The sequence below is a fragment of the Camellia sinensis genome, chromosome 2, assembly GCF_055761805.1.
Source record: "Camellia sinensis isolate YWXY chromosome 2, ASM5576180v1, whole genome shotgun sequence".
In the NCBI taxonomy this organism is placed as follows: Eukaryota; Viridiplantae; Streptophyta; class Magnoliopsida; order Ericales; family Theaceae; genus Camellia; species Camellia sinensis.
Genome location: NC_138962.1, coordinates 23,812,653 through 23,834,867, shown reverse-complemented (window position 1 = coordinate 23,834,867; position 22,215 = coordinate 23,812,653). Strand labels below are relative to the sequence as shown.

The 22,215-nt window shown below is 34.0% G+C and overlaps 1 protein-coding gene across 2 annotated transcripts; it reads right to left on the bottom strand.

Annotated features, from left to right (window-relative positions):
- Nucleotides 1-5,800: 5,800 nt before the first annotated feature.
- On the bottom strand, nucleotides 5,801-9,990 carry LOC145819511 (uncharacterized). 2 transcript variants are annotated; one of them, XM_082913499.1, is made up of 4 exons: nucleotides 9,927-9,990; nucleotides 6,868-7,004; nucleotides 6,713-6,788; nucleotides 5,801-6,615 (listed from the first exon to the last, which is right to left on the bottom strand). In XM_082913499.1, the coding sequence occupies exons 2-4, from the start codon at nucleotides 6,952-6,954 to the stop codon at nucleotides 6,323-6,325; spliced, it is 456 nt and encodes a 151-aa protein (XP_082769625.1). In that variant the 5' UTR covers nucleotides 6,955-7,004; nucleotides 9,927-9,990; the 3' UTR covers nucleotides 5,801-6,322. The 2 variants fall into 2 exon arrangements, with proteins under 2 accessions (XP_082769625.1, XP_082769624.1); XM_082913498.1 differs by lacking the exon at nucleotides 9,927-9,990 and having other exon boundaries at nucleotides 6,868-7,125.
- Between the last annotated feature and the right edge of the window lie 12,225 nt (nucleotides 9,991-22,215).

Sequence of the window (22,215 nt, the reverse complement as noted above, 5' to 3'; positions counted from 1 at the left end):
GTGAATGCGGGACCACTGGCATGCCAGTTACAACATTGTAATCAACCGCAGATGGGGAAACAAGAAGATAAAAAGACTCAAGAGAAGGCCTATTCCAAATTACTCTTACTGTTGCAATTGGAGTTCTTGTCATTGGGTACTGCGTGTTAACCCACCTCGTGTTATATTTCTGCACAACAGAATGACTTGTTATCTTTAATGAGTTTCAAGACAACAATGACCAAAATGAAGCAGTGACAAATTTTAGCAGTGACTGAATTTGTTCAGTACAATCCTAAAAATTCAGCAGATTAAACAGTCGTACAAATTGGGAAAAAAGTAACTAAGATAAACTAATGGGCTATTTTCACAAGCCATCACTGCAAAATAAAAAATTAATAAATAAATAAATTCAGAGCTTTCAATGTTAAGAAACATTTACAACTACCATCCAGAAAACATCATGCAATACAAACAAGCAAAGGAAAAAGAACATTTTAAAAAGAAAAAATAAAGAAACGAATTAAAACACATAACAAAGTTTTTTTTCTGTCCATTGATCAGTAAATCTATGACAGAAAGAAAACTTATCATCCAAAATAAGCAAGTTTACACGGGACCCAATCTTCTCACACCTTATGCAGCTCTTAACAGAAGACCGACTCCGCACTCCCTTCCGATTGTGTATTATATCTCATGTTTGGATTAACTCAAGATTATGAGAAGGGATTAACAACATCCTATGAGTTTTGCAATTTTGGCTAACTAGTCTGAATGTCTCCTTAGTCCCCCATTTTGTAAGCTACCCCCCTAATGGGATTCAATAGTCCCAATATGGGGTATACTATGTCCAAAGGAACTATTAGTCCAAACTACAATTTTCTTAGCCAAACATCGGATTACACATTTTATTGGATTATTAATCTAATCCCAAGGCCATGTCCACCCAAACAAACATGCCCTATGTGTATTTGGTTAGGGGAATGAAAAATGGAATGGGAGGGAGGGAGGGAGGAAAGGTGCATTCTCAAGGAAAGGACAATATCTTGTCCTACATTTGTTTTGTCATCTAAGAAGAAATTAGAAAGAGAGGCCAACGGTTAAGGTTTCATTTAAACATTGTGCCATAATAGCAAAGGATGTTATTTCAAGGGGAGGGGAGGAAAAAAAGCTTATTCCCTGCCTTTTGTTTGGAAAAAATGATTTTTTGGTTTGAGAACTGAATGAAAATTGTCTCATAAAGTTGGCCTCATGAATAAGAGATTGAGAATATTGATTGAGCATTTTATACATGGTCTAATCGTGACAGACACATGGCCTAACCATAAGGGACACATGGCCTTAATAGTCTTAGACCATGAGAGACACATGGCCTTAATGCTATCTTAGACCATGAGGGACACATGACCTAATCACGAGGGACACGTGGTTTTGGAAGCCATGAGGTATACATGGCCTTGTCATATGTCTTGCCAAAGATGCCCATATAAGGCATGCTCAACATTGTGAATATGATCACAAAAATAAGCTAAGTTCTCTCCTCCTCTTTTTCCCATTGTGTATAAAAGGAGACCATCCTCTTTGGTTGAAATATATAAATTTTTGCTCTCATATTATAGTCAGTCTACTCCTACAATATATTCTTCCTGTGTGAGAGTGCTGCCATTGTCAATTTGTCGGAGCTAAGCTACTTAGCAGGTTCTAAACTATCGTATCCTGGGAGACAGACGCCGACATACCTTCAACATACACGGTGAGACGGCGAATCTATTTTAAAGAGACTGTAGTATCACACAGGCTTCAGTTTGCTTTCTTTTCTCATTTCAGTATTCATCAAGATGAAATTTCCCACGAATTCTTGTTCTGTGGCTTTTCCAGTTTAATTTATCATGAATCTATTTCTTTTATTTAATTCACACAATTTGTACAACACCTTCGGCATCCATGCTCTTTTGGGTAGAAAGAAAATGGCAAGCGTTCCAGCTTTACTTTCTCTTAGGTTCTCACCCCTTCTTCGCTAACAAACATGAGAATGCTCTCCATCTCAAGCCTTTTCCTTCCCACCATTGCCCCATGTAAAATGGACTCTTTGTGCATGTGCGAGAATTTGAAAACAAGTTCACTTTTTGTCACAAAGATAACTATGACTTATTTGATTAAGATATTTTGAGCACATGTAGCATGAACACTTTAATGGCTTGCATGCTTTGTACATGACTAACTTTTTTTTTGTTTTTGTTTTAAAGAGGTTCATGACAGCTTAAGCAAGAACAAGACTGTGTTTTCAGCTTGAGCACATTCGGTTGATGCTCATAGCTGCCCAGGATAGCCCCCGAAAGAATTATCATAGTGGGTACCTATAAAGCACAACACTTCTATGAAGGTAGTGTGTTCATGTCGTGCCCTTGTTGGACACTGACATTCGTTAGACGTTTCCCAATATATGTTGGACACTCATTCAAATGTATCCTATCACTTTCTTAAATTCTTTAGCCCTAAACACGCTTCGGACATTTAGAGGACACATATGTCCATTGCTTAGACACATGAAACTAATTATAAGCATGGTTGTTAAAATCGGGATCCTATGCAGAAACAGTGAGAGGGTCCAGTGGATCGGATCAAGGATCATAAGCAAGGTTCTGAAAAGCGGTTGCGGTCGTCGTAACGGTAGTGGTGACGCGGTTACGGTTGCGGGGTGTAAAGGCCGTAGCGTAACGGTTGCAGTTACCGGAACTGTGAATTTTTTTATTTTTCGCACAATTTGTAAAAAATTTACCGATACGCATATTTTTTTTTAGAATCATATTTATTGAGTTTTAAAATAAATTTTGATAAATTTTTCATAATTTTTAAGTATGATCCAATATATTTCATATTTTTAAATCACTAGAAAATATTTTTTTTTTGCATTTTATTACAATAATTAATGACTTTATATGTCATAAATCCATATTACACTTGTGGCAAAATTTTCTTTTATTGGACTTAGATGTATAAAATTATTTTTAATTATTATACTTGTGGAGGCATATGTACATTTTAACTCAAATAGTTTTAAAAAAGTATACATCCTTAATGGAAGAACTTGACAAAGTATATAACATCATAGCATAAATCACAAATAACAGAGAGTACATTTTACATAATGTTACTACTAAAATTACATAATGTCACCACCAAAATGAGTGATGTGGTGCATCTTGGGATTCAGATTGTTGAGCTTGATTGTTGCTGCTACCTTCACCCCATCAAAATGAGTGACGTGGTGCATCTTGGGAAAGCTTGATTGTTGCTGCTACCTTCACCCCACCAAAATGAGTGACGTGGTGCATCTTGGGAATCAGATTGTTGAGCTTGATTAGTACTACCTTCACCCCATCTGGTAGGAAATATATAAGTAAATGTGCTCATCATGTCATCCCTTTCTATTTCGTGCATTGGGAGAAAAAATGGATACCTTCCCAGAAAAGGATCAACATACTCTTGTTGGGCTTGTTGATAATTTGGCAAACCGTATCCTACAGGACCATTTTGTTGAGGGGGCCAAGGATAATTTTGTTGAGGTGGGTAAGGATAGCTCTGGCTATCACTGCTATAGGATGGGTAAGGGTGATATAGCGATCCCGGTTGTCCCTTTTCTGTTCTATTGTATTCTGGACTCGGTTCTGTGGAGTTGGTAGTTGTATCTATCTTATTGTCGTCCTTTAATTCCGTTTGTTTGAGTTTTGGGATGTGTTGGACTTGTTTCGAGCAGGTAGGTCGAGCCTTGGTCTAAATCTTTGTCGCCAGGTTTTTGGTCGTTCCGCTCGAGCGGGTCGTATGGCGCTCGAGCGGGGTTTGCACCCTTCCAGCATTTCGTGTCCCTGCAAAACTTCTGCAGGTGTGTTTTCTACGCTCGAGAGGGTTTCTTGCGCTCGAGCGGGTTGCGCTCGAGCGGGATTGTTGGCGCTCGAGCGGGTAGTACCTTGTTGGTGAAAGTTCTGGGAGATGAAAATCTACGCTCGAGCGGATTGGTTTTCGCGCTCAAGCGGATGTGCTTCATTCTTGTGTCTTGACGCTCGAGCGGGTCTTCTTGCGCTCGAGCGTACCTAGTTTTTGTTCTTGACGCTTGAGCGTTGTGTTCTCCGCTCGAGCGGAAATGTCGTATATCAGTTGGCAGCTGGGCGTTTTAAATTCACTTTTTACATTCTCTCTCTCTCTCTTACTTTCTAAAAAGACATTTTGAGAGTTCCTTTCTTTAGAAACTCCCTTCTCTCTAGGATTTGATCTAGTTAGAGTGGTTTCTTTCCCTTCGGCCTTTGTAAAAGTTTGGTTGATCGTCGAGGGCTATCCATTGATCCGAGAATATTGAGTTTTGGAGCACGTTGAGTTTCTTCACCTTCTTTCCTTGAGCTCCGAATTTGAGGTAGGGATTCCTACTCACTCTTATAAGTTTTAACCTAGATTTTGAGCTTATTGTTTAAATGGTTGATTTTGGGACTTAGGGTTTCAAAATGTGTTAAAGAGAGTTTTGTGATTTTGGGCTCATAATATGTAGTTTGGGTTTCAAAATAATGATATAGCTGTTGGTTGGTGATATTTGAACCTTTGAGTTGATATTGAGAGTTGAGGAAAAAAGCCCTAATTTGTTGTTTAAATTAATTAGTATAATTAATTTGGGAAAGTTGTGACTTTATGGAATTGAATTGGAAATAATGAAATTGGTTCATTATATGGTTGAATAGTGGAGTTAGATTTATTAATCGCTCACTTTAAAAAAAAACATTGATATTTTATCTGTTGGAGTTTTTATTATCTGTTTAGAAATAATTTCTTGGGCTACCGGTGGAGGGTAGTTTTGAATGTTGTAGACAATGCATGATGATTAGGCAAACTAAAACTAATCAATTGGGTATGTCATAGAGTATGACGGTTGATAGAATACATTAACGTTATGTATTGATTGATTGTGTATATGACCTTTGTGTATATACGTTGTGTGTGTGGGAGGAGATAGGGGATGTACTCCACGGTTTAGGGAAAGATAGGGGATGGACCTCTAAACCGGATGTTGTTTGAGAGGAGATAGGGGATGGACTCCACTGATACAGCTCATATGCTTGTCAGATGATGTGTTGATATAGCTCATATGCTTATCATTGGAAGTGTTGATATAGCTAATATGCATATCTGTTGAAATGTGGATACAGCTTGTATGCTTATCTGTTGAGATGTTGATACAACTAATATGTTTATCTATTGTAAAATGGGAAATGTTTAATATGAGTCACTGTCTCATATAAATGGTTGGCCAGGTTCTGAGCCGTTGATGTAAATTGTGAAATTGATAAGAAATGGAAATTGAAATGAAACATGAACGTAGTGGTCATGAAATGGAAACGGGTTATGAATTGGTTTATGGGAATTAAACATTTATCAATTGCTAATGTCTTAGTTATTGCTCATACTGTGTTTAGCATACCTCTACTGGGTATTGGCCTACCCTTTATGAGACATTATTTTCAGGTACAGATAGTATGCCACCTCCAAGGGCATAGCTTGAGTGAGGATGAGAGTTGAAGACTCTTTTGTTTATTTTGATGTATTACTTGTAAATTCAAGCCAAGGGCTTAATATGTATTGAGTTAGCACTTTTTTTTGTAACCAAGTGTTAACTTGGAAAGCTGTAAGCCCATAGGGCATTTTCTTTTGTTGTTAACTTGTAATACAGTTGTAAGAATTACTCTGATGAATATAAATGGTTGGCTTCTTTTATATCAATGCTTGTCTAAAGTGATGGGTTTTATATATTATTTTGAGGGCGTTACAGGTGATATGGATAACTATGGCTACTATCAGATGAATCAAGCTGTTGTTCTCTATTTCTTATTCTTCTTTCATTCCTACGTGTATCACTACCACGAAACCTCCTAGGTAGTTGGGGTAAAGGTGCAACAGGTTCTCCAATATCATAATGTTCCCCAACATCACATAATCCAAATCCTCCAATAAAATCTTCCCTTCCTGCACCAAAACTAGTACCATCACCGCCATCACCACCATTGTCACCGCCACCACCACCACCGTCACCGTGAGAAGTGCCTTCACCATCACCATCATCACCTCCTCCATCAGATGGTGTTAAACCACCACTATTATCACTTTGAGTTAGAGTAGGAGTTGAGCTTTGAGAAGTGCATCGAGCTTGATATCTATGGGTGCCACCACCATCGTTTCCATCGCTGCCATCGCCATTGCTGTCATTGCCACCACCACCATCATCATCTGAGACGAAATCTAGCCATTCAGAATTATCCACACCATCTAGTAAATGATTTTCCTTTTCTTCTATCCATGGACTTTATGGATCATCTTCTTCAAATATGTAATCCAAGTTAATAGGATTAAAACTCCTATCAATCTCCTCTTGGCTGCTTCTTTTAACGTGTCTCAATTTTAATCTCATGTTATAGGTGATGAAGACTAATCTTTGAATTTTCTTATATTTCAATCTATTCCTTGTCTTCGTATGGATGAGACTAAAAGCACTCCAATTATGTTCACAATGAGATGATGTGGTGGTTTGATTTAATACTTTCACAGCTATTTTTTGAAGTTCAGGAGCACAACTGCCATGAATAATCCACCACTCAACTGCACAAAATTGCATTACATTAGACATAAGTCAAAATATGACAAAAAATTATTTAAGTATTTATATATTGTAAATTTGTAATTTTGAAAATAAAACCTGGATTTGATTGTTTCCATGCTCTTTGTGCTAAAGGAGTGCCAAAAGTTTCCTGTTTATCTCGAAACAGCAACAACTACAATTTGGACAATCATTACAAGTAACATTTGCAAAAGTAGATTATTACTATTAAAATTTAAATAATTGGTACGTACTTGATTTGTTGCTTTCACTTGAGCATCCATATTAGGCTCCAGTCTGGTAATTACTTTTTTAAGTCCATCCATCACTTCTCTTATCATTTCATTGGATGAGGTAACACCATATTGGAATTGAGGATTTAAAAAATATCCTTCAAAAATAAGAAGACAATTAATAATTGTAAATAAATATACATTTTATAATTGAAATCGTAACACTTACCAGCCGCATGCAAATTTTGATGCAATTGAAAAGACCATCGAGTATCAATAATTTTCCAATACTCAGTGTAGTAGTGACAATCTCTTTTAATTGCCAACTTTGCTCTATCTATAGCTTCATATATAAAATCCATTGTTGGCTTCTCATCCCCATCAACCAACCTCAATACTCTGACTAGGGGCTCATGAACTTTACAAAGCTCTGTTGCTTTCTGCCAAAACTTCTTTCCCAAAATAATTTTTTTCACATTGTAAGGCTGCCCAGTCTTGCCTTCCCCCATCTAGAATTCTTCCACTCATCACTATTAAACATTGCTCTCAATTGTTGTTTATATCTAACAATATTCTCAATGGCATTAAAATTTGTAGCAAATCGAGTGATGGCAGGTCGAATCAATTCTCTACATCCAGTGAATTTTCTCGTTAAATCCAACACCCATCCACTATTATAAATGAAATTGGTGATGGTTTTACCATTTTCAATCACCTTTGCTACACTTTTCTTATTGGCTATGTCTTTTAGCATGAGATCGATACAATGTGCTGAACAAGCTGTCCAATATAAATGTTTCCTTTTTCTCATTAACATTTTACTGGCAGCTTTCAGTGCAGGTTAAGTATCAGTTACCACTTGAACAATGTATTGTTCTCCAATTTCATCAACAACTTTATCTAACAACCCAAAATAATATTCAACAGTCCTACTAATAATATTAGAGGCATCAATTGATTTGTGAAATATAGTACCTCTATTGCAGTACATTAAGAAGTTGATGATGTGTTGCCAAGTTAGACTGCTCCAACCATCACACATGATGGATTCACCTCTCTCTGCCCAAATTCCCTTGAATGATCCTATCCATTCTGCCATTTCATCATACTCCATGCCCAAATATACTTCAGAAACTTCATAAGCACTAGGACCTTTTACTCCTGGCCTTACTTCAGCAGCAACATCAAGCATGGGTTGTGTATACTCTGAATCAACTACATTGAATGAAATACGATTATAGAGTATAAACTTGGACACTGCCTGTCCCAATCTCTCTTTTAACTTCTGTAAATTCATTGTAGAGATTTTTCGCTACTTTGTACTCTTGCTCTTTTGAAGTTCAACATTCATTGCCCTCAACCTTGCTTCAGGAGCATTGGACTTAATCTAATTACGTCCACTCCCACCAGTTTCACGCACCGATTGTGATCGACGAAAAACATTAGCAATACCTGACCCTTTTGGCATTCTTTGAGCACTACCCCCTGCACCAGAACTACCACCTGCATCGTATTGTGATCCATGACTTGCAACACCTCGTCTAAATTGTTGCATTTCCTCCCATTGTTGTTGTGAACGAATACTTGCTTGTCTAGCCCTGGTCATCTCTGAATCAGAGTCAGAGTCATCATCTCGAAGATCTACAAAATCTCCCCCTTCATTTTCATCATAGAGATCATCTCCCCTAATATGTGCTTCCAATTCAGCTTTCTCTTTTGCTTGTCTGCTTTACTCATTTTCTTATTTTGTAAATGTTTCATCATTTCTTGCATCACGTCTCTACTAACATTAGGACAAGAATGCACTTGTCCTGTTTGATGTGCTAAATGTTGTTTGAAATGCGTAATCCCACCTTTAATGTGATGTCCACAAAATTTGTAAATAATATGATGCCTAGTGCCTTCAACTTGAGTTCCAAATTTCCAACCAATATCATCACTTGGGGGTTCATCATTGGCACCCTTTTGTCGTGGCATTTTTGAATTTGAATTTGAATTCTGCATCATTGAAACATTTTTTAAATTTATTTTTAAATGAAATGATTGTAAAAAAATATTTAAAATTAAATACTAAATAAAATAATTATAAAAAAATGCAACCACTATTTATACATTTGGATTTTACATGCCAATGTAATCATATAAAAATTAAAAAATAAATTATAAAAATATTTTTAAAAAAAGAAAATTTTGCCATAAAAATTGTTGTCACAACAAATTTTGTCATCAAAAAAAAAAATGTTATCACAACACATTACAATAAAAAAAATAAAAAAATATTTATAATTAAATGTTAAATGAAATGATTATAAAAAAAATTCAACCGCTATTTATACATTTGGATTTTACATGCTAATGTAATTAGGAATAAAGACATTTTTCACGGCATTGATTGAGCTATTGTTTTTATTTTTATTTTTTGATTTTATAGAAAGACATTTTAAAAAAAAAAAATAAATTTGTGCTATCAAATTTGTTGTCACAACACATTACAATAACAAATTTTTTTAAAAAAAAATTCAAATTAAATACTAAATAAAATAGTTATAAAAAATGCAACCACTATTTATACATTTCAGTTTTACATGCTAATATAATCATATAAAAATTAAAAAATGAATTATAAATAATTTTTTTTGAGGTATTGATTTTTTTTTTTAAAAAAGACATTTTTTTAAAAAATAAAATTATGCCTTTAACAGTGTTGTAATAACAAAATAAAAAATATTTATAATTAAATATTAAATGAAATGATTATAAAAAAAAATACAACCACTATTTATACATTTGGAGTTTACATGCTAATATAATCATATAAAAATTAAAAAATAAATTATAAAGAATTTTTTTTGAGGTATTGATTTTTTTTTTCTTTTGAAAAGATATTTAAAAAAAAAAATAGTGACTTCAACATTGTTGTCACAACACATCACAATAACAAAATAAAACATATTTATAATTAAATATTAAATGAAATGATTATAAAAAAAATTGCAACAACTATTTATACATTTGGAGTTTACATGCTAATGTAATCATATAAAAATTAAAAAATAAATTATAAAGAAAAAAATTCTTACATAGTTGTTTTTTGGGCTTCAATCACTTGAGTATTTGTTATCTTTTTGAATAACCTGCAAGAAAAAAAAATCAATAAAAACTGACATATATAAAATGTATTAATATAATTATAGGTGTTATGATTTTTAGATATTATAAAAAAAAATCAATCACTAATTATTATATATAAAATACTAAAAATAAATGCATAGCTCTAGATATATATATATATATATATATATATTTAAAAAAAATCAATCACTAATTAGTATATAAAAATACTAAAAATAAATGCATAGCTCTAAATATATCACATAAATTTTGTAAGTTTTACAAAATTTAAAGTCTGAAAATCATTGTTAAAAAAAATAATTAAAAAAAAAAAATTTGCCAAACCATGGGTGTATCTTCCCCAGGAAGCTGCACAAACAAAAATAAAATAAAATAAACAAATGCTATATTATATTATATAATTTATATACCTTCCCAAGGGTGTATCTTCCCCAGGAAGCTGCACAAACAAAAATAAAATAAAAAAAAAGAAGTAAACAGAAATGCACAGAAATGCTATATTATATTGTATAATTTATGTACCTTCCCATGGGTGTATCTTTCCCAGGAAGCTGAACAAACAAAACAAAATAAAAAAAGACGTAAACAGATCAGAGGAGATGAACCTGTGTCTTCCCCAAGAAGCAGCACTTCGGTTGAAGACGTAAACAGATCAGAGGCAGCACTTAAATTTTGTGTTGAAGAACAAAGGTGCAACCGGAGAGTTACTGATTTCAACACAGAACAGAGGCAGCCTTGAAGATTCAACACAGGTTTATCTCCTCCCTCTTCCCTCTTCTCTCTTCTCTCTTCTCTCTTCTCTCTCTCTATTTCTCACTCATATCATCCGTATTTCAAATCTAAAAATTTGTGGATGGATACACCTCACCTCGAAGTGGTTCATGTGCTGTAAAAACAAAAAAGAAAAGTAATTGAACCAGTGCTGTAAAGACAAAAGACAAAAGAGCAAAGCACTAGTTCAATCTTCACTTTTCTCTTTTGTCTTTTGTCTTTACAGCACTGGTTCAATTACTTTTCTCTTTTGTCTTTACAGCACATGAGCCACTTCGAGGTGAGGCGTATCCATCCACAAATTTTTAGATCTGAAATACGGATGATATGAGTAAGAAATAGAGAGAGAGAAGAGAGAAGAGAGAAGAGGGAAGAGGGAGGAGATAAACCTGTGTTGAATCTTCAAGGCTGCCTCTGTTCTGTGTTGAAATCAGTAACTCTCCGGCTGCCCCTTTGTTCTTCAACACAAAATTTAAGTGCTGCCTCTGATCTGTTTACGTCTTCAACCGAAGTGCTGCTTCATGGGGAAGATACAGGTTCATCTCCTCTGATCTGTTTACGTCTTTTTTTTATTTTGTTTTGTTTGTTCAGCTTCCTGGGAAAGATACACCCATGGGAACGTATATAAATTATACAATATAATATAATATAATATAGCATTTCTGTGCATTTCTGTTTACTTCTTTTTTTTATTTTATTTTTGTTTGTGCAGCTTCCTGGGGAAGATACACCCTTGGGAAGGTGTATAAATTATATAATATAATATAGCATTTGTTTATTTTATTTTATTTTTGTTTGTGCAGCTTCCTGGGGAAGATACACCCGTGGTCTGGCAAATTTTATTTTTTTTATTATTTTTTTTTAACAATGATTTTCAGACTTTAAATTTTGTAAAACTTACAAAATTTATGTGATATATTTAGAGCTATGCATTTAATTTTAGTATTTTTATATAATAATTAGTGATTGATTTTTTTTTAAATATATATATATATATATATATATCTAGAGCTATGCATTTATTTTTAGTATTTTATATATAATAATTAGTGATTGATTTTTGTTATAATATCTAAAAATCATAACACCTATAATTATATTAATACATTTTATATATGTCAGTTTTTATTGATTTTTTTTTTCTTGCAGGTTATTCAAAATGATAACAAATACTCAAGTGATTGAAGCCCAAAAAACAACTATGTAAGAATTTTTTTCTTTATAATTTATTTTTTAATTTTTATATGATTACATTAGCATGTAAACTCCAAATGTATAAATAGTTTTTGCAATTTTTTTTATAATCATTTCATTTAATATTTAATTATAAATATGTTTTATTTTGTTATTGTGATGTGTTGTGACAAAAATGTTGAAGTCACTATTTTTTTTTAAATATCTTTTCAAAAGAAAAAAAAAATCAATACCTCAAAAAAAATTCTTTATAATTTATTTTTTTTAATTTTTATATGATTATATTAGCATGTAAACTCCAAATGTATAAATAGTGGTTGCATTTTTTTTATAATCATTTCATTTAATATTTAATTATAAATATTTTTTATTTTGTTATTACAACACTGTTAAAGGCATAATTTTATTTTTTTTTAAAATATCTTTTTTTTAAAAAAAAAATCAATACCTCAAAAAAAATTATTTATAATTGATTTTTTAATTTTTATATGATTACATTAGCATGTAAAATCGAAATGTATAAATAGTGGTTGCATTTTTTATAACTATTTTATTTAGTATTTAATTTGAAATATTTTTTTTTAAAATTTTGTTATTGTAATGTGTTGTGACAACAAATTTGATAGCACAAATTTATTTATTTTTTTTAAAAAATGTCTTTCTATAAAATAAAAAAATAAAAATAAAAACAATAGTTCAATCAATGCCGTGAAAAATGTCTTTATTCCTAATTACATTAGCATGTAAAATCCAAATGTATAAATAGTGGTTGAATTTTTTTTATAATCATTTCATTTAACATTTAATTATCAATATATTTTTATTTTTTTATTGTAATGTGTTGTGATAACAATTTTTTTTTTAATGACAAAATTTGTTGTGACAACAATTTTTATGGCAAAATTTTCTTTTTTTAAAAATATTTGTATAATTTATTTTTTAATTTTTATATGATTATATTGGTATGTAAAATCCAAATGTATAAATAGTGGTTGCTTTTTTTTTATAATTATTTTATTTAGTATTTAATTTTAAATACTTTTTTACAATCATTTCACTTAAAAATAAATTTAAAAAATGTATCCATGATGCAGAATTCAAATTCAAATTCAAAAATGCCACAACAAAAGGGTGCCAATGATGAACCCCCAAGTGATGATATTGGTTGAAAATTTGGAACTCAAGTTGAAGGCACTAGACATTTTATTATTTGCAAATTTTGTGGACATCACATTAAAGGTGGAATTACGCGTTTCAAACAACATTTAGCACATCAAACAGGACAAGTGCATTCTTGTCCTAATGTTAGTAGAGACGTGATGCAAGAAATGATGAAATATTTACAAAATAAGAAAATGAGTAAAGCAGACAAGCAAAAGAGAAAAGCTGAATTGGAAGCACATATTAGGGGAGATGATCTCTATGATGAAAATGAAGGGGGAGATTTTGTAGATCTTCGAGATGATGACTCTGACTCTGATCCAGAGATGACCAGGGCTAGACAAGCAAGTATTCGTTCACAACAACAATGGGAGGAAATGCAACAATTTAGACGAGGTGTTGCAGGTCATGGATCACAATACGATGCAGGTAGCAGTTCTGGTGCAGGGGGTAGTGCTCAAAGAATGCCAAAAGGGTCAGGTATTGCTAATGTTTTTCGTCGATCACAATCTGTGCGTGAAACTGGTGGGAGTAGACGTAATTGGATTAAGCCCAATGCTCCTGAAGTAAGGTTGAGGGCAATGGATGTAGAACTCCAAAAGAGTAAGAGTACAAAGCAGCGAAAAATCTCTACAATGAATTTACAGAAGTTAAAAGAGAGATTGGGACGGGCAGTGTCCAAGTTTATACTTTATAATCGTATTTTATTCAATGCAGTTGATTCAGAGTATACACAACCCATGCTTGATGTTGCTGCTGAAGTAGGGCCAGGAGTAAAGGGTCCTAATGCTTATGAAGTTTCTGAAGTATATTTGGGCATAGAGCATGATGAAATGACAGAATGGATAGGATCATTCAAGGGAATTTGGGCAGAGAGAGGTGTATCCATCATGTGTGATGGTTGGAGCAGTCTAACTCGGCAACACACCATCAACTTCTTAGTGTACTGCAATAGAGGTACTATATTTCACAAATCAATTGATGCCTCTAATATTATTAGTAAGACTGTTGAATATTATTTTGGGTTGTTAGATAAAGTTGTTGATGAAATTGGAGAACAATACGTTGTTGAAGTGGTAACTGATAATAAACCTGCACTGAAAGCTACCGGTAAAATGTTAATGAGAAAAGGAAACATTTATATTGGACAGCTTGTTCAGCACATTATATAGATCTCATGCTAAAAGACATAGCCAATAAGAAGTGTAGTAAAGGTGATTGAAGATGGTAAAACCATCACCAATTTCATTTATAATAGTGGATGGGTGTTGGATTTAATGAGAAAATTCACTGGAGGTAGAGAATTGATTCGACCTGCCATCACTTGATTTGCTACAAATTTTAATGCCATTGAGAATATTGTTAAATATAAACAACAATTGAGAGCTATGTTTAATAGTGAGGAGTGGAAGAATTCTAGATGGGGGAAGGCAAAGACTGGGCAGCCTTACAATGTGAAAAAAATTATTTGGGGAAAGGAGTTTTGGCAGAAAGCAACAGAGCTTTGTAAAGTTCATGAGCCCCTAGTCAGAGTATTGAGGTTGGTTGATGGGGATGAGAAGCCAACAATGAGTTTTATATATGAAGCTATAGATAGAGCAAAGTTGGCAATTAAAAGAGATTGCCGCTACTACACTGGGTATTGGAAAATTATTGATACTCGATGGTCTTTTCAATTGCATCAAGATTTGCATGCGGCTGGTATGTGTTACGATTTCAATTATAAAATGTATATTTATTTACAATTATTAATTGTCTTCTTATTTTTGAAGGATATTTTTTAAATCCTCAATTCCAATATGGTGTTACCTCATCCAATGAAATGATAAGAGAAGTGATGGATGGACTTAAAAAAGTAATTATCATACTGGAGCCTAATATGGATGCTCAAGTGAAAGCAACAAATAAAGTACGTACCAATTATTTAAATTTTAATAGTAATAATCTACTTTTGCAAATGTTACTTGTAATGATTGTCCAAATTGTAGTTGTTGCTGTTTCGAGATAAACAAGAAACTTTTGGTACTCCTTTAGCACAAAGAGCATGGAAACAATCAAATCCAGGTTTTAGTTTCAAAATTACAAATTTACAATATATAAATACTTAAATAATTTTTTATCATATTTTGACTTATGTCTAATGTAATGCAATTTTGTGCAGCTGAGTGGTGGATTATTCATGGCAGTTGTGCTCCTAAACTTCAAAAAATAACTGTGAAAGTATTAAGTCAAACCACCACATCATCTCACTGTGAACGTAATTGGAGTACTTTTAGTCTCATCCATACGAAGACGAGGAATAGATTGAAATATAAGAAAATTCAAAGATTAGTCTTCATCACCTACAACATGAGATTAAAATTGAGACACGTTAAAAGAAGCAGCCAAGAGGAGATTGATAGGAGTTTTAATTCTATTAACTTGGATTACATATTTGAAGAAGATGATCCAATAAGTCCATGGATAGAAGAAAGGGAAAATCCTTTACTAGATGGTGTGGATAATTCTGAATGGCTAGATTGGTCTCAGATGATGATGGTGGTGGTGGAAATGACAGCAATGGCGATGGCGGTGATGGCAGCGATGGAAACGATGGTGGTGGCACCCATAGATATCAAGCTCAACGCACTTCTCAAAGCTCAACTCCTACTCCAACTCAAAGTGGTAATAGTGGTGGTTTAACACCATCTGATGGAGGAGGTGATGATGGTGATGGTGAAGGCACTTCTCACGGTGACGGTGGTGGTGGTGGCAGTGACAATGGCGGTGATGGCGTTGATGGTACTAGTTTTGGTGCAGGAAGGGAAGATTTTATTGGAGGATTTAGATTATGTGATGTTGGGGAACATTATGATATTGGAGAATCTGTTGCACCTTTACCCCAACTACCTAGGAGGTTTCGTGGTAGTGATACACGTAGGAATGAAAGAAGAATAAGAAATAGAGAACAACAGCTTGATTCATCTGATAGTAGCCATAGTTATCCATATCACCCTTACCCATCCTATAGCAGTGATAGCCAGAGCTATCCTTACCCACCTCAACAAAATTATCCTTGGCCCCCTCAACAACATGGTCCTGTAGGATACGGTTTGCCAAATTATCAACAAGCCCAACAAGAGTATGTTGATCCTTTTCTGGGAAGGTATCCATTTTCTCTCCCAATGCACGAAACAGAAAGGGATGACATGATGAGCACATTTACTTATATATTTCCTACCGGATGGGGTGAAGGTAGTAGTAATCAAGCTCAACAATCTGATTCCCAAGATGCACCACGTCACTCATTTTGGTGGGATGAAGGTAGCAGCAACAATCAAGTTCAACAATCTGAATCCCAAGATACACCACGTCACTCATTTTGGTGGTGACATTATGTAATTTTAGTAGTAACATTATGTAAAATGTACTCTCTGTTATTTGTGATTTATGCTATGATGTTATGTACTTTGTCAAGTTCTTCTATTAAGGATGTATACTTTTTTAAAACTATTTGAGTTAAAATGTACATATGCCTCCACAAGTATAATAATTAAAAATAATTTTATACATCTAAGTCCAATAAAAGAAAATTTTGCCACAAGTGTAATATGGATTTATGACATATAAAGTCATTAATTATTGAAATAAAATGTAAAAAAAAATATTTTATAGTGATTTAAAAATATGAAATATATTGGATCATACTTAAAAATTATGAAAAATTTATCAAAATTTATTTTAAAACCCAATAAATATGATTCTAAAAAAAAATATATACGTATCGGTAAGTTTTTTGCAAATTGTGCGAAAAATAAAAAAATTCACAGTTCCGGTAACCGCAACCGTTACGTTACGGCCTTTACACCCCGCAACCGCAACCACGTCATCGCTACCGTTACGGCGACCGCAACCGCTTTTCAGAACCTTGACGAGTTGGATTGTTTTGGTAGTTTAGGATCTTCATATTGTGATTTTGATAACCATGATTATAAGTTTGAACAAAAAACGGAGAATACAATTACAAAAGAAAAAAAAAAATGTAAATTTATAAGAATCAGTTTTATATTACTTTTCTTTATTATTTTTGAATGACATATGCATATACATGACATATAATAAGTATATAAAACAAAATATTTCATACATGTACCCACGTGTCATGTCTTGCATTTTTTGCATATTGTCATGTTAACATGTCCATGTTGCATGTCCAACCTGTGCTTCTTAAGTGGGCAAAAATGTTCATAACGAATTTCAACAAATCATGCTCGGTTCAAATTTTTTTTGTTTACCTTCTTATGGTGGTGTTTGTTACGGCCAATGTGGTCAAATCAAGAATTGAATCGTTAATCATTTTGCTAAAATAGTTAATCGTGAATTATATCGAATCGTGAATTGTAAGATTCATTTTTATTTAATATGATATATAGTTTTTTATATTTATATACATATAAAAATACATAGTGTTTAGAATAAAATAAATTATCAATATGACTAAATTGTATATATGTATATCCATATAAAATCACGTATATCAATATAATTAATTAATTTCTTCTATATATCTTCATAGTTTGGTGAAAACGATGATGTTTCATGCATTATGCAAACGAAATTAGAAATAAAACTTAATCGCAATAAATCCTGTGAATCGCAGTGAATCACAATGAATTGTAGCGAATCGTAAAGATGAATCATACGATTCACTCAATTCTGATTCAACAACATGATTCAAATAGTTTTTGTTGAAATTCGTATCAAATCATATGAATCGAATCGTGAATCGTACAATTCTAACAACCATGGTTACAGCTTAAATGACCTGGTTATAGTTTATTATAATTTGAGAGTTTGTATCAGATTGTTTGATACAACTTCTACTTACAATTTATTAGGCATAAATAACTTAAATAAGCTGAAAAAATTGATTCTCTAGAAGCTGGGGAAGTGGTGCTTGTAGTTTCTGTTGACTAATTATTAACTTTTAGCTTACAATAAGCTGCACCAAACAAGGCCTATATTGTTTGTATATGCAGCAAAGTAGACTCAGTCAGTTGCTTCATAGAGCTTCTCTAAAATTTTCATTATCCATAAATCTATGAGGGAAAGCTTTTATACACCTTGCATGACTTGACATGGGCATTAAAATAGCACCGATACAATCACAAAAAAGAAATATCCCAATAGGATTATATGCCAAAATGCAACTCCTATAAAGTACGGCAATATCATGATTCATGACAAATATTATGTTGATTTTGTTTCTAAATGATATACCTAGGTTGCACAAAGCGGTGGTGGGGACGACAGCAGGGTGCGAGGGATCTAGAGCATATAGAAGTTCTTAAGGTTGGTAGTGTCTATGAGAGCGTGTATATATTTTATAAAATACATATATAAATATATTCTAATTCTAACATTTTTTTTTTTTTGGCTTAGTTGTAGTATGTGTTACAATATGAATTATCAGTGGAGATTGAGGTCACTACAAAACTCCATCTCATAAGATTAGTTAATGGAACATGTTAATGCGATGTTCCACAAAAATATTATTTGTTTATAACGAGTGATTCATCCAGAGAAGTTGTTTTGATTTTAAACATAGTACTGCGTTGAACATGATAGAACTCTGGCACTTTTGGAAGCACAAATGAGAATGCTAACGAGTGTAAAATTTTTGGGAAGAAATTTAAAATTGTACACGTTTCTGGAACTGATCAAGCATGCTGTCACAGCATGCTTCAATGTGCTTATATTGTTTTTTTTCCATTTTTTGAATTTGTATGATTTTTTGCATATTTGGACCATTTGGCATGTTTTTTGTACGTGTGATTTGACCATGTTTTATTAATATTCACCTATGGCCAAAATAGTTTCCTTCTTTGGGCTTCTCTTATGTCTCTTATGCTATTTATTTTCTATAAGTATCAAATTCTATAATTTTATGGCTGATAAGATCGGTTTAATTGTGATAATTAGTCACTACCTCCTTTTAACATCGCTAACATATAAATATATCTTCACAGGCTCTGTTTATGCTCTTCTATGTTCCTTGCAAGTGTGTTATCTGCTATTTATTGTCACAGTGGATGAATTTTATTTATTTTTATCTGAACAACTTCATCTCCTATTATTTTTTATTAAAGGAACATTCCTATCTCAGTGGACCCAGGGGTTGGTGATGGTTCATATATTGGGTGAAAGTTGAACTTGTTCTTTAATTATACTTTTCATTTAAATCTTTAGGGTTGGAAAGTGAAAAATTTTAGACCGTAACACATGCTCTGCTGTTGTTTAGTTATTTTGTAATTACTTACCTGGTTTCCCCTTATTGGACAACTTTTGGAATTCATAAGATGAGAAACTAATGTTTGACAAACCCGTGACATTAACCATTTCCGATTGTGGTACAAATGCCTTTGATTGCTGTTCTATGATATGGACCCCGCATGTTGCTATTCAAATTGGTTACTTACCCTCCTTATGTTTGTTTTTTTTATCTTGTAAATGTCATTGACATGTTTAGTACACATATATTCTTGAATGGTATTCTGCAGATCGGGCAAACTCCATATACAGGTGGAGGTAGAAGGGGTGGTAGACCATTTAGAGGGAGTGGCTCAGGTCCCACTTTTCGTGGTAGAGGACGGGGTAGGGGTCGTGGTGGGCCGTTTCCAGCACGAGCTAACAACCCATCAGCATTTGTGCAAGGAGAATCATCAGGTACTGGTCAGGCACCGTTTGCTGCAAATACTACTCCAGTGTGGCCACCTCCACGTAGGGCATGGTGTGAACTCTGTAGGGTTGATTGCAACACTCTTGACATTCTTGAACAGCATAAGAACGGTAAGAGACATAGAAAGAACTTGCAGGTATATGAAGAGTTACAGAAACTCAACAGCCTCCTTGTTGGACAGAACGAGCAAACGACCGTTGTTGAAGTGAAACAAGAAGTTCCTATTCAGCCTGAGAAAGTCGAGGGAGCTGAGGATAAACAACCCCCACAACACAAGATAATTTGGCTTCTGGAGCCGTTACTGAAAATAAAGTTGAGACTGAGCAGAAAAAAATTTCAGAGGAAGCAGCATCAACAGAAGGTCGAGGGCTTGGTTTCAAGCGTAAGATGAGAGGTGGGCGGGGCGGTAAGTGGATGAGAACTCATGAAGGGTTGAGAAGACCAGTTGAGCCTCCCAAACCCAAACAAGTCGTTCCCTTGGTATGTGAGTTGTGCAATGTTAAGTGCGACTCGCAGGTGGTTTTTGAAAGTCATTTGACTGGTAAAAAGCATGTTGCGAACACAAAACGGTTTCAGGGCCACCAAGCTATGCTCGGACAAGCAGCACTTCAAGCGCTTTACCCGGCACTTCAGGCGCTTTATCCAGCGCTTCAAGCACTTTACCCACCTAACCCTGATGCTTCAACTTCCTTGGGTCCTCAATCTTATCAAGGTGTTCATGATTCTCAAGGCCTTTTTAATCAGTTGGCACCTTTGTTGTTTCCTCCTGGCCAAGCATCAGCACCTGGAGTGGTACCCACATCGGGTTCAGCTCAACTGTCCAATTCAGAGAGCCGGGATCATCAAGATCCCAAGCCTGAACAGTTACAAGTCGCATCAAAGGCTGGGAGTGAGGATGCTGCTACGGTGGAAGCCAAAAGTCAACAGAAACAAGTCTCAGATTCTCGATAAAGCCTGAAGCTGAACCAGTTGCGAGTGCCAAGACTGAATTTGAAAATGGAACGTCAGAGTTTGAATTGGAGGATAATCTTTGCACTGATAACTTTATTTGGAGCTGAGCAAGTTCTTTCTGGCATAGCAACGGACAGCCCTTGCAATTCCGGACTGTGAGAATGCTCATCGTTTTCATTCTTTTTTCTTCTTTTTTTTTCCTGAATATGTTTTGTAAGGATTTTCTTCAGTAATTAATATCGTTGACCATTTAGGTTATCACAATTCTTTTGGAATGTGGGGGTCCCTGAAATGTTTCTGGATTGTCTTATTTGGCATTTAAGTTCACCTTCTTGTGGAATTTTGTTTGCCTTTTGCATTGAATCTCTCTTTGATGGCCAAGAGGTTAAGCCATAAAACACCTTTTTCAGATCTTTGATGGCCACAAGGTTAAGCCACAGAAATGCGTTTTTTCAGACCTTGGCAATTGAGAATGGAGGATGAAGCAATGCCAACTTCTTTCATCATATATTTTTCATAAGTCATCAGCCTAGTTTCCCAATACAGGGGAGATTGAGCCATTCATAACCCCATAAGTTGCGTCTCAACTTAATAAATTCTGTCAGACAGTTGTTTTGCTCCACTGAAATCATACCTACACCTTAGTCAATCTGCATCGACCTTACTTGTTTCCTTTCCTACTTTTTCTTTTTTTGGGCTTATTTTCCCTTTATCATGTTCATACATTTGATGGGTGGTTAAAAACTTCGCTGTTATGGTTTTCAGATTGACAATTGGTCTGTCGGTGTTGGAAGTCCAATAATGTATTTACAGGTAATAGCAGCTCTAGTTGGAGGCCAGATTTTCTGTCTGCATTCTCTACTGTCCCAAGTCAGCTTTCTATCAAAAGATGGGCTCTTTGGCTTAATTGTTAGATGTGGCTTGGGATATACAGAGGATCTCTGTTCGAATTCTCAGTTGTCCCAAGCTAACTATTTATCAAAGAATGAGTCTTTTTTGAGTTGATCATGTGGTAGAAATATGATTTGAAATAGAAGTATGTGACATCGAAAAAGAAGATCCGTGCAGAATGGTTGTTTCATGCTTTGACTTGATAATTTGAGTCGATGAGATTGACAAGTTGTAACTACTCAAGAGAAGGGAAAGTTATTCAACCTTTTTGAAAAGTCATGTTGGTTATGTACCCATCCAATAGTAAGGAATTATGTCGAGCTACAAGTCTTTCTTTTGTCCTGTCAAGGCAACTTGTGTTTTCTTGACTATTTTCTGATCATTTTCTTTTTGAAGTTAGACTGATTATGTAAACACTTAATCGAAATCTCACTTGTCAAATTTTATCGTAGAGACACCATTTTTTCTGAAGAATTTGCCATGATATATTCAATCCATGCATAATATTATAAAAAATGGATATAAATTTCTACACTTACATAGACTGAAAA